Genomic DNA, 12,266 nt, shown 5'->3' on the forward strand with positions numbered 1-12,266 from the left:
TGATGTGATTGCACCGGCATTGCTCCTTTGGTACAGATAACCGTATGCTGGACATACTCCAATGCACGCATGACCCAAGTATCGTTGAGTCCCTAGGCGGGCTTTCCTCTTAGCAGAACAGCCATGTCTGGAGAGCATCCTCTGTATCAGTTGCTAGCATTGCTGTGAAATGCAGACATGTCTTGGGAGGAATCTGGCTTGTACATGTAAACCTTCTCAGCACAAGCATGCAAGGCTATTTGGGCAGAGAATGCTATCTGACCCCTCTGTACCAGCCAGCTTTCCCTGCACGGCTGCCAGCACTCAGTGGAGTGTACAGCCACTGTAGTTTATCAGGGTGGCAGAGAGATTTACCTCTGCTTCATGTGCTGGCAGGATATCCATTCCCTGAGGTTCAGCAGCAACCAACTCCATTAGGGTATTTCTTTGACACTTTGCCCACTTATCTGTGATTACAGACTTGTGTTCGTCTTCCTTTGCTTGTTTGGTCCTTCATCCATCAAGCGTGCCCATGCCCTGAAGCTACAAGCCCTCTCTCGTGGGACCAGGCTATCCTGTGCAGATTTTTCTCCAAGCTCCTTGGTATGCTCAAAGTCTACACGCTCCTCAGCTTAAAGATGTGTCCTAACACTCTGTCGCTGAAATATTCCAGCATTATCTCTCTGTTCATGTATCAATACGTATCCAGACAATTTCTTCAGGCCACACAGCCATTACGTTAAGAAGCAAGAAGCTGATAAGGCCAGCAAGCAAGGAGGCCAGTGCACTGACCCTTGCCGAAATAGGCATTGTTTCCTGGGGAGATAAGAGTCTCCCACCTCCATGGGTGGGCCTCTTGGAGTGGCCAATGAGTGTGGACAGGCGCCAAGGTCCACTCTCCCCTTCCTCTTTATAACCCGGGCTGCCATGGCGATGAGTCCAAACCTGCCCCGAGCGCTCATCGCGAGGAGCCTGAGCCTGCACCCTCCCGCGCAATGACGCTGACTCAAGCTGAGAAGGCCGCCGTGGTCACCATCTGGGCAAAGGTGGCTCCCCAAGCCGAGGCCATTGGGGCGGAATCGTTGGAGAGGTAAGTTCCCCCAGAACTCCTCCGAAAAGTTTGGCTCCTCCAGCTTTGCTATTATCATGCATCTCATGGAAAACTTGCATGAGTGAGAGCACACTGGGACTGGTGAGAGCTGATGGATGACCTCTCTGTTGTTTGATATGTAATTTTCTGGAATTATATCTGTGCTACTAAATGCTTCAAAACCTCATAGCAGAACATAATTTTCTAAGCAATTCTGTACGTTTATTTCTCATTATAGCAATTCAGAAGAATTCATAGCCAGAATCCCTGGCAAGGAATTCAAATTCATTCATACTTAGTGTCCTGAAACAGGGTTAATACTGTTAGGAAATGAACTTCAAGTGGTTTATTGCACAAGTGATGCACTTTCTCTTGCAATTTCTAGGCATCAAGAGAATAGCTATCCGCTAAATTCACTGGATACTCATGTTTCATTGTTCCAGCTGATAATAACAAACTGTTAGGAAACAAGACAACTGGACTGCCTGCATGAAGTATAGTACAGTAGACCAAAGATCATACAAATTAAGCTAGCTGGCCCAAAAGGGATAATAGTCTGGAAATTGTTCAGAAATTACTATGTTCTTCAAAGTTATTTAAATGTTATTTACAGCTCGATATAAAGTATTGTGATACTCCTTTCAGGACTCTGAGTACCACTCATATCAATTCTGGTTCGTTCAGCTCATATTAGTTTGAAGATCCTGCAAACTGGCTTACATTTTAGTATGGGAAATGTAGTGACACTTTGGAGCTATAATTTTTTTTCCAAAAAGCCACCAAAACTCCAAAAATATGTTAAGTTTAAAACTATTTTTAACATTTCATTCTTTTCTAGTACGTACAGATTAACCCACTGTCTAATCTGCGCATACTGCAGAAGAGGTTTAAGAGCAGAAAGACCTTCCTGATGCAAACTTCAAGCTCCCAAAACTCAGTTACAACTGCTGAAACAGATCACTTCTGTAGCTGGCGGGTTTACATTGCACTTGCTCTGAGGTTTTACCATCTCATGCATGCCATTTCCACCGCTGAATCTCATTCCCATGTTCCCCTCCAGGCTTTTCTTCAGCTACCCCTCGACGAAAACCTACTTCCCTCATTTTGATCTCAGCCAAGGCTCAGCTCAGCTTCGTGGTCATGGCTCCAAGGTCATAAATGCCATTGGGGAAGCTGTGAAGCACATTGATGACATTAGAGGTGCTTTGGCCAAACTCAGTGAGCTGCATGCTTATATCCTCAGGGTGGACCCAGTGAACTTCAAGGTGAGTGAGCACAGAGACTTTCAGGGATGAAAACTACCATCGCAGAATTACAGATCACAGATAATTTTGTCTAGTGGCAGGTTGATCCCTGACTGCACTGCACAGTCTTGTCAACTCCTGTTGCTGCTTGTTCCCCACCTGATTTTTAACCTGAGATTGGATCTTTTAATGAAAGATCTGGTCCAGCTCAAGCAAAGCACTACTCAGGGGGCTCCTGTGGTTTGTGTTAGATGGATTCAAGACTCTGCTGTCTTTGTTGTAATTTATGAATCTCCCTCACACGTCAGGCTATATCACCTGTCTTGAACAAATTCTTAGTAAATTCTAAACTTTTCCACTTCATTGCATTTCCCTTTGGTGAGGAAGGAAGGGACGTTTGGAAGGAGTGGGATCAAGCACTATACCAGAGTTGCCTTTTTCACTATACCAAAGGCAACTCTGCTTCTTCACACATAGCACCAGGCAGCAGCGCTACCTGTTTGGGACACATAGTTGACATTCCAGAGCACGCTGAGACCAAGGTCCATTGCAGACCTCTGGACTGGCATCTGCTACTGATTATGATGGATTTCATCCTGTTTTCCCTTACAGCTGCTTTCCCACTGTATCCTGTGCTCCGTGGCTGCCCGCTATCCCAGTGACTTCACCCCAGAAGTTCATGCTGCATGGGACAAGTTCCTGTCCAGTGTTTCCTCTGTTCTGACTGAGAAGTACAGATAAATGGCCTCCACATAGGTGTGAGGGTTGCACATCCATGGCACACCCCCGCTGCCAGGCTCTGGGGTATTCATCCCTTCCCATGCAGTCCTCTCAAATCACCTACACAGGGGCTTGGTCATCTGCAAAACCCAATAAATAATTCAAATGTGACTTATGGTCTCTGTGCTTCATCTCCACGCATTCCACCTACACCTTACTGTTTAGGCAGGGGTGTTCTGAAACATCTATGCAATATGGAGGAGAAAATACTAAGCTGTGTAAATTCATGTACTGATCCATGTACTAATGAATTCACGTACTAATTCATGTGCTAAACTGTGTAAATTCAGTGGGAATAACATGACATGACATGACATGACATGACATGAAATGACATGACAAGACATGGCATGACTTAACATAACATAACATTTTATAACATAACATAACATTTCATAACATAACATTGAGCAGAAGCCTAGAACAGGCTAAAGCCCCGTGACTGCTACTGCTCACCAAAGGTGCATCCACTGAAGCCTGTTTCCAGGCTGACCATGAAACAGCCTTTTATTCTGCTAGGATACTGAATGGAACCGGGATTTTGGTTTGGTCTATCCAAAACCTATCACAGCCTGTTGTGAACAAAGCCTGCATTGCCATATATTGTGACGTGCCCGGAGTGATGCTGGGCACTGTCTTCTCATTCTCCTGTCCATGGTGGACGGACAGGGTATGTGATGTGCTTCATGAACACCTTGGTCTATCACACCTGCTAGACACGTTTGGTAAAGGGACCATCCCCTCAGTTTGACATCTATTATTTTTATATGGAACTTTACATACACTTGAAATTGGGGAATACTAGTAGACACTGAAGATCAGTGTTGATGACACCTGAGGGACCACAAATTCCCAGGATTTCTCTGGAAAGCAGCGACAGGGAAGAGTATAAAACTGATGGTCACCCTGAGGGGGAACACAGGTATCCCCCATATGTATCTGTTGTGGGTTAATCCTGGTAGTCAGCTAAGCACTACACAGTCACTTGCTTACTTCACCCACTCAACGGGATGAGGGGAAGAGGAAAGGAAGAAAAAAAGCAAGAAAAAATGAGGGTCAAGATCAAACAAACAAACAAACAAATAGAAATAATTGTTTAATAAGTGAAGGATGAGTGGAAGAAGAGGGAAGAAAGCAAAACAAAACAGGTGATGCAAAGGCAATCATTCACTGCCACCCATGGGTAGACCACTGCCCAGTCAGTTCCTGAGTAAAAAAGATGGGTAACCCACCTAAAATTCCCTGAAGACCCCTCTTTTCTCTTTTATTGCTGAGCATGGTGTTATATGGTATGAAATACCTCTTTGGTTAGTTGGGGTTATCTGCCCAGTTATGTCCCCTCCCAGCATATTGTGCACCCAAAAACCTATTCCCTGTGGTGACGGAGTGAGAAGCAGAGATGGCCTCGATGCTGCTCAGCAAAAGCCAGAACACTGGTGTGTTATCAGGGCTGGTTTAGTTAAAAGTCTAAAACACAGGATCATGTGAGCTTTTTGTGAAGAAAATTATTTACCAAGTTACATACACTGCCCACGCCTGTCTCAGAGGACTTCTAACATGAAAGGTAGGTGCAAAGTCTTAAGCACACTCTAACTGACAACCTGAGCTGCCACTGCAAGCTGTGGTCCTCATCTCATTTACAAATATAGGGACTGTGTTTGGGCAAGGGGGAGAGAGACAGTGCAGAAGCTCTGAAGCCACCAAATTGCTCCCAACATGTCATCCAATGTACCACAGAAGTTTTTAAAACATTCTATATTTGTGGGTCTCAGGCAACCTGAGCATTTAAATCCAAATTTGTGCCAATGACTTCATACCGAGGATGAGCGAAGGATGTGACGGTCAACAACCACCATATGCCCTGCGGGATGTCCCAGTGTGTATGGGGAGAGGCAGGAGCACACACTGGGGTGGGAAGAGGGGAAGAAGCCCAGGCCTGACAAGCACAGACTTTGGAAAGACCGTGTGCCCGAAAGGGAGGTCTTCCCCACCCAGGTTTCTCTGGGCTGCTGGAGAGATGGCGTTTCTCGTGGCAGATCCCCAGCACAACCCAGGAGGGTTTGTCCACGGCTGCTGCTCAGAGAACCAGGGGTTCTTCGGGCAGAGAGGGCTGGATGCACTGGAGGCTGGAGGACATGAGGGACCAGGGATACATTTGGGACCTACTCCAGCACCCGCAGAGCCAGGGAGGACCCTCGCCCGGCTGGAGGGCAATGGTGGGTCCCGACAGGAGGCGTGAGGACGTGCCGGCCATGAGGCTGAGGCTGTGGCACCCACAGAACATGCCTGTGGCTGCTGTTGACCGTGGGGTAGCCCAGCCGGGTGCTGCCCCCAGCCCTCAGGCTGGTGTGGGGCTGGTGCAGCGGGGCTGGGCAGGGCAGCCGGGCCCCCCTGGGGCTGGGCCCCCCGAGGCAGCCGGGGCCCCCCAAGGCAGAGCCACAGCCACTCCCTGGGCCCAGCGCTGCGCAGCCGTGTCCCCCCGCCCCTCGGCGCTGATAAGATAAGGCCGGGACGGAGGTGCCGGCTGCTATAAGAGAGCGTCCCCACAGGCACCGCTGCCACCAAGACCTGCCCTCCGCTGCCAGCCGCCGCCATGCTGACCGCTGACGACAAGAAGCTGATCCAGCAGACCTGGGAGAAGGTGGTCGGTCACCAGGAGGCCTTCGGAGCCGAAGCCCTGGAGAGGTGCAAGCCGGGCCCGGGGACCCCATGGGCGAGGGGGGCAAGTGGGTGGAAGCCCCATGGGGGGGCTGGGGGGGTGTCCAGCTGGGGGTCAGCGGCACTGACCGTCCCGCTCTGGCAGGCTGTTCATCACCTACCCCTCGACCAAGACCTACTTCCCCCACTTCGACCTGAGCCATGGCTCCGACCAGATCCGCGGCCACGGCAAGAAGGTGGTGGCTGCCTTGACCAACGCCGTCAAGAACGTGGACAACCTCAGCCAGGCTCTGTCTGAGCTCAGCAACCTGCATGCCTACAACCTGCGCGTCGACCCTGTCAACTTCAAGGCAGGCGGGGGACAGGGGATGAGGGACGGTGGGGAGGGGAGGGGGGACAGGGGATGAGGGATGGGGGGCGGAGGGGCAGGGTATGGGGGACAGGGGATGAGGGATGGGGGACGGGGGGCAGGGGATGGGGGACAGGGGATGAGGGATGGGGGGCAGGGGATGAGGGATGGGAGACGGGGAGCAAGGGATGGGGAACAGGGGAAGAGGGATGGGGAATGGGGGGCAGGGGACAGGGGACAGTGACCAGGCCAGGGGGGCTGGGGGCGATAGCAGCAGTGCTGATTCCTGTTTTGCCTTGCAGCTGCTGTCGCAGTGCTTCCAGGTGGTGTTGGCTGTGCATCTGGAAAAGGACTACACCCCTGAGGTGCACGCTGCCTTTGACAAGTTCCTGTCAGCTGTGGCTGCCGTGCTGGCTGAGAAGTACAGATAAGCTGCCACCTGTGCCCTGGTGCCATCAATAAAGACACTTTTGCCGCAGCACTGTGTCCGTCTGTGCCTTGGCCAGGGGCTGGGGGGGGGCTGGAGAGTCGCGGTACTCCCGCCGGAGGGAGGGAAGGAGGGAGCTGCTGGTGAGGCCAGCTGTGGTACAGGGAGGCAGCACTGGCCGTGGGCTCCAGGGCCCTGCCTGCTTCCACCCTGCCCCAGCTTGGGTTGCAGCTGATGCTGGTAGCAGGACCCCGGGGAATGGAGCTCAGCCTGTCGCCTTGCCGTGCCTGCATCCCTCTGGGGAGCAGGGGGAAGGGTGCACCAAGTCAAACATGGGACTTGCAACCCCTTGAAGAATTCTCCACTGGGGTGCAGGATTAATTCCTCCTGGCTCCATCTATCACAATGGCTGTTTAGGACTTTATTGGGGATGCTGTGGGAGCTCAGAGCCTGCATGAGCTCCAAAGGCAATCAGACAAGTTAATGGAGTGAAAAAAATCCACCAGAGACCATTAAGCAGAAATACTGCTCTTGGGCTCAAGCACCTGAGCCACAAATCCCTGTTGCCTGCCAGGGAAGTACCCCCACCCCTGCCCTGGGTGTTTGTTCGTCCCCTGGCATCTGGTCAGGGTGGGAGTAGAGTGGGCAAAGCTGCAGTCCAGCACAGGGCCACTGCTTTCAGGGGTTTGGAGCCTGAATTAAAAATAAATAAATAAATAAATAAAATCATCCTCTTTAGATCACGGGTGGTGGGTTATAAGCTATTAAACTAGCCCTGGGTTTACTCTGAGCTGTAACACCAGAGCGAGGAGATGAGGGTTGGTGAGGGATGGGAGAAGGTGCATTGGGAGAGCGGTGCCTGCGGGCACTGAGCATGCAGGTCCCTGCCTGCACCAAGACACAGGGCTGGCAGTCCCTGCGCCACGGTGGCCCCTGCTCCTGAAAGTGCACTCATGAACCCACAGCGCTTTTCCTCCATCCTCAGACACATCCCAGTCTGCAGCCTGGTGTCTTCGTGTGCATTTACACCCAGTTATTCTTGTGCCACCAGTTTGAGGGGCTCTTCTGCCTTTCCAGCTTACCCTCCTGATGCACACACAGGCAGCAGACATGCTGCCCCAATGCTGCTTCCCTGGGCTCCATTTCCCAGAAGATCAGCCCCTCCTTCCCCGATCTGAAATGGTGCCAGCCCCAGCTAATCTCCCCCAAACACAAATGATAAAAACCTTTGGCCATGGAGGAAACAGGGGTGTGAACTGTCCCCTGCCTGCCTGCACCAGCTCTCAAACCTACTGGAAGCACTGCAGGCCCCCTCACCCTCTTCACTCTCCTCATCTTCCTCACCATCCTCATCTTCCTTGCCCTTCTTGCCTTCCTCACCTTGATCATTTGGGGCTCACCATGGGCCACTGTGGCCCTGCATGCTTGCTTTCCCCGGCTGTGAGCTCCTGTTGCTGCAAGCCAGTGCTTGCATCAGTGCCCGGTGCTGATGCCCGTGGCTCTGCCAAGTGTCTCCTCTTCCCAGGAGTCAGGGTCACCCAGTGCCCCCCCAGCACTGGGGCCAGCACAGTACGTGCGCAGGAGAGAGAGCTGGGGCAGGGCTGCTCCGAGGTCTGTATGCAAAGGGATGTGACTGCGATTCAGGGAGCAGGGGGTGAAGAGGGCACAGACCTCGTGGTGCAATGGTTTGGGGTGCGCTGAGGGGAAGAGAAGCAGTAGGTGCAGTGGGGCAGCGTGGAGGAGTGGCTGTGTGTATAGGGGCTGCATTGGATGGCAGGGTGTGCGTGGGGGCAGCACGTGTGCGCGCAAGGACGGTGTATGTGCGGGGGCTGTGTTAGACGGCAGCGCGGGTAGGGGCAGCGCGTGTCCTGGGGCAGTCCACGTGTGCTCGTGGAGGCCGTGTCGGACGGGCCAGTCTGTACGTGCAGCTGCCTGCGGCGCCACACGTGGGTGCCAGGGGCACGGGGTGGGCTCAAGCTGTGGGGGACAGACTCCCACCACGCTACTGAAGTTACAGCCCCCACGCTGCTGTTCCCACCGCCCCACCAGAACGCAGCCAGACTCTGCCAGAGCTGCCTGCGCCGGGGGGACCTCAGCCGGTACCCCACGCCAACCCCAACCCCCAGCCTGTGCCGGGAGGGGACACACACAGACTCCTCTGCCTGTGCCAGTGCAGACCCTAAACCTAAGCCTAAACCTAAGCCAAAGCCTAACCCTGCAGTCAGCCTGCGCCAGAGGGGACGGAACCCCCAGCCTGCACTGATGCAAACCCTAACCCTAACCCTGACCCAGACCCCAGCGGGTTCTGGGGGGCAGCGCCCCCTCCCGCCGGGCCCGGGGCCGGTGCCGGGGCGGGTGCCGGGGCGGGGCGGGGTGCGGGCCGGGGGGGCGGCGGCCCCGCCTGGCCGGGGTCCAGCGGAGCGGGGCGGTGCCGGGGGGGCGGGAGGTGCCCCGGCACCGCATATAAGGGCGGCGGCGGCCAGCGGGGACACCCGTGCTGGGGGCTGCCAACGCGGAGGTGACACCATGGTGCTGTCCGCCGCCGACAAGACCAACGTGAAGGGCATCTTCTCCAAAATTGGCGGCAATGCCGACGAGTATGGCGCCCAGACCCTGGAGAGGTATGTGTCCATCCCTGTCGTCGTCCCCTCTGCTCTCTGTCCCTCGTTCCCTCCCATCAGCCCCCCATCCTCTCCCCATCCGCAGCTGTGGTGTCGTGTGTGACCCTGACCTTGTCTTATCCACCCCCATCCGCCTCTTACCCCCTCTGTCCCCCAGGATGTTTATCACCTACCCCCAGACCAAGACCTACTTCCCCCACTTCGACCTGTCCCATGGCTCCGCTCAGATCAAGGCGCATGGCAAGAAGGTGGCGGGTGCACTGATCGAGGCTGTCAACCACATCGATGACATCGCAGGAACCCTCTCCAAGCTCAGCGACCTCCACGCCCAAAAGCTCCGCGTGGACCCTGTCAACTTCAAAGTGAGTGTCTGGGAAGTGGTGACCAGCCTGGCTCCTCTCCTTCATGCCCCCGGCTGCCCCCTCACCTCACCCCCCCCCCCTTGCTCACCATCTCATTTTGCCTTTTAGCTGCTGGGCCAAAGCTTCCTGGTGGTGGTGGCCATCCACCATCCCTCTCTCCTCACCCCGGAGGTCCACGCTTCCCTGGACAAGTTCCTGTGCGCTGTGGGCAACGTGCTGACTGCCAAGTACCGTTAAGATGGCACCATGGCTAGAGCTGGGCCCAACACACTGCCAGCCCTCTGACAGCAAGCAGCCAAATGATCTGAAATAAAATCTGTTCCATTTGTGCTCCAGCCCTGGTGTCCTGCTCTGGTTGCTGCCTGCGGGGAGGGAGCGGGAGGGATCTGCTCTGGGGGTTCCCCCTGCCAGGTGGACATGCGGTGGTAAGGGGCTCTGGTTTTGTTGTCTCTCAGAGGAAGCTGCGTTTGGGTGGTGGTGCCCGGCAGACAGACATTGCTCTGCCAGCTGCGGGGCTCCGGGAGCAAGCAGAGCATTTCCAGGCACCGGCGGAGGGGAAAGACTCGTGGAGAGTGGCCCAGAGATTGGCCCTTGGTTCTCCCTGCAACCCCAGCCTGTCCTGGCCTTCCCACCAGAGCACCTCACTGGGATCCCCTCTTGCCCCGCCAGCCCTGTGCACCCCTTGTCCCGCTTGAGGCCAAATTGTTGGAGATCATCTCCTGCTATTGCTTGAAGGAGCCAGTGGGGTGCAGGGACTCCTGGTGCCTGTGACCCTCTGTGTGGTGGCACAGCGAGGACATTTTTTTGTGCATCCCCAGCACGCAGGGCTGTGTGGCATCGTAGGGCTTCTTTTTCCACCCAGTGCTGTATTTCTGGGGAGTCACTTTGGAGGGTTCCTGGGGGGCTGGCAGGCTTGGGGAGACAGTGAGCATGGGGGACTGCAAGGGGAGCAGACAGGGCTCGGCCCCAAATCCTGCTCTTTGGGCCCTGAACTGCAGCGGGGTAAGGGGTGTCAGGGCAGGAAAATGAGCAGAGACAGTGAAGTGGTGCTGGGTGCCACTGCTGGTGTCCGTGCAGCCCCCAGCCCTTATCACAGCCTGCAGCAGGGCGGGTGGAGGGGGGGGTGTGCTGCAGGGGGCTGATAAAGGGGAGTGTGGGCTCTCCTCCAGCTGTGGGTGTGGTGGGAGACAGGGCAGCAGATAGTCCCAGGGAGCTACAACCTGCCAGGTGCTGAGTAAGGCTGCCCCATCCCTGCCAGGGCTGGGAGGTGCTCGGTGCTGGGGTGAAGGTTCAAGAAAGCCCCGGGGGGCTGGTGCAGCCACAGCGTGGAGTTAAGCTGAGGTTGCCACGGGCCCCTTTGCTCCCTGGCACTTGCAAGGATGGATGCTTGCCCTAGCCCCATGGCCTCCAGTCACCATCAGTGAATGCACCAGAGGCAGGAGAGACCCCAAATGACCCCGGAGACAGAGCGAAGCCCTCCAGCTCCTGGGGTTTCTCCTGCAGAGCACCACAGGTATCACAACCCCACATTCTCACCACACCTGGGCATGGTGAGGAGGGGAAGAGAAAGCTGGTGAGGGCATCGCTGACCAACCTGATCTGCCTTCACATGGAGCAGGGTGTTGGAGCAGGTTTACCCCCTTCCAGCTGACATCACTCAGACATAGCTGCGGGCACAACTCTGCTCCGCAGAGACTGTCTGCTCCCTGGGGAGCTCAGGAAGAGCAGGGGTATGGTGGGGGGGTCAGGGCACACAGGTGTGCGGGGCGGTGTGGACTAATGTGTAAAACACTGGGAAGCGCCAACGTCAAATCCAGCGTAGACTTGGGCTCCTCCAAACCCAGCCACAAAGGACCCTGGTGGTCCTGAGCGTGGTGTGTGCATGAGTGACAAGGCAGGGGACAGTATGTACGTGGAGGGGAAGGGGTTGGCAGTTGTCCCCGCTGCCTCTGCCAGGCTTTTTCTTCCACCCGCTCCCACGCCGCATTGTGTCCTCGGGTGGCAGTGGGCAGTGTCCTGGCCCTGCAGCGCTTCCCCAGGGCTCTGCCTGGCCAAAGAAGGGCTGAGCTTCAAAGAACCGGGATCAGTTTTGTCCCAGCCATTTGTCCCTGCTGCCACAAGATGGGGACCTCAAGCCGTGGTGCTTTATCGGGGCCAGGCAGAAGGTGCAGAGGGCCAGGCCTTGGCAGGGCACGCAGGGCTGAGCTGGAGCCGCCGGGCAGCGAGAAGCAGGCTGCCAGGATGGGCTTCCAGCCAGCTCCAGGTCCTGAGCACACTGGGGACCCTGGTGCCAGCCCTGAAGGGTGCAGGAGCCCTCCCCTGCAGCCTGGCACCCCATGCCTCCTGGCTCATAGCACAGGGGCGTGGGAGCCCCAGGGTCCCTTCACTGGGGCCTGTTCTGATGTCTTCACTATCTGAAGGTCTTTCTTGCCTCTCATCAACGTTTACCCTTGATGGACAAAGCATCTATGGTTCAAAGATACCCACAGAACAACACAGTATTTTGTTACATGGTAGTCACCAAGGCAAATGGCATCTCATAGCTCAGTTTTATTGAAAGAGGAGCTAAAATGATGTTAGGAAACAAGCTTGATGGTTATGACTTACCTGATCACAACACTTTTACCAGTCTCTTGAGGGGTTGCAAGCAGCGTTGTCCAGGTATCTTGGACACTACTCTTATTAGTCTCTAATAAATAGTCATGGCCCCAGAGAGTGCGTCCTGGAAAGGGACACAGAGTTACATATTTCTGGAG

The 12,266-nt window shown here is 55.0% G+C and overlaps 3 protein-coding genes across 3 annotated transcripts; all 3 read left to right on the top strand.

Moving 5' to 3' along the window:
* Positions 1-947: 947 nt before the first annotated feature.
* Positions 948-3,202, top strand: LOC104363036 (hemoglobin subunit pi). The gene is made up of 3 exons (XM_009969421.3): positions 948-1,069; positions 2,130-2,334; positions 2,926-3,202. The coding sequence occupies exons 1-3, from the start codon at positions 975-977 to the stop codon at positions 3,052-3,054; spliced, it is 429 nt and encodes a 142-aa protein (XP_009967723.1). The 5' UTR covers positions 948-974; the 3' UTR covers positions 3,055-3,202.
* A 2,432-nt stretch (positions 3,203-5,634) lies between these two features.
* Positions 5,635-6,578, top strand: LOC116961035 (hemoglobin subunit alpha-2). Its single transcript, XM_042798721.1, has 3 exons — positions 5,635-5,778; positions 5,897-6,101; positions 6,403-6,578. Exons 1-3 carry the CDS (start codon positions 5,687-5,689, stop codon positions 6,529-6,531), a joined length of 426 nt encoding a protein of 141 aa, XP_042654655.1. The 5' UTR covers positions 5,635-5,686; the 3' UTR covers positions 6,532-6,578.
* Positions 6,579-9,000: 2,422 nt separating this feature from the next.
* LOC116959343 (hemoglobin subunit alpha-A) lies at positions 9,001-9,845 on the top strand. The gene is made up of 3 exons (XM_032983535.2): positions 9,001-9,148; positions 9,306-9,510; positions 9,619-9,845. The coding sequence occupies exons 1-3, from the start codon at positions 9,054-9,056 to the stop codon at positions 9,745-9,747; spliced, it is 429 nt and encodes a 142-aa protein (XP_032839426.1). The 5' UTR covers positions 9,001-9,053; the 3' UTR covers positions 9,748-9,845.
* The last annotated feature ends 2,421 nt before the right edge of the window (positions 9,846-12,266 follow it).

This window comes from Tyto alba, unplaced genomic scaffold, assembly GCF_018691265.1.
Source record: "Tyto alba isolate M040663 unplaced genomic scaffold, T.alba_DEE_v4.0 Super-Scaffold_28, whole genome shotgun sequence".
Taxonomy (NCBI): domain Eukaryota; kingdom Metazoa; phylum Chordata; class Aves; order Strigiformes; family Tytonidae; genus Tyto; species Tyto alba.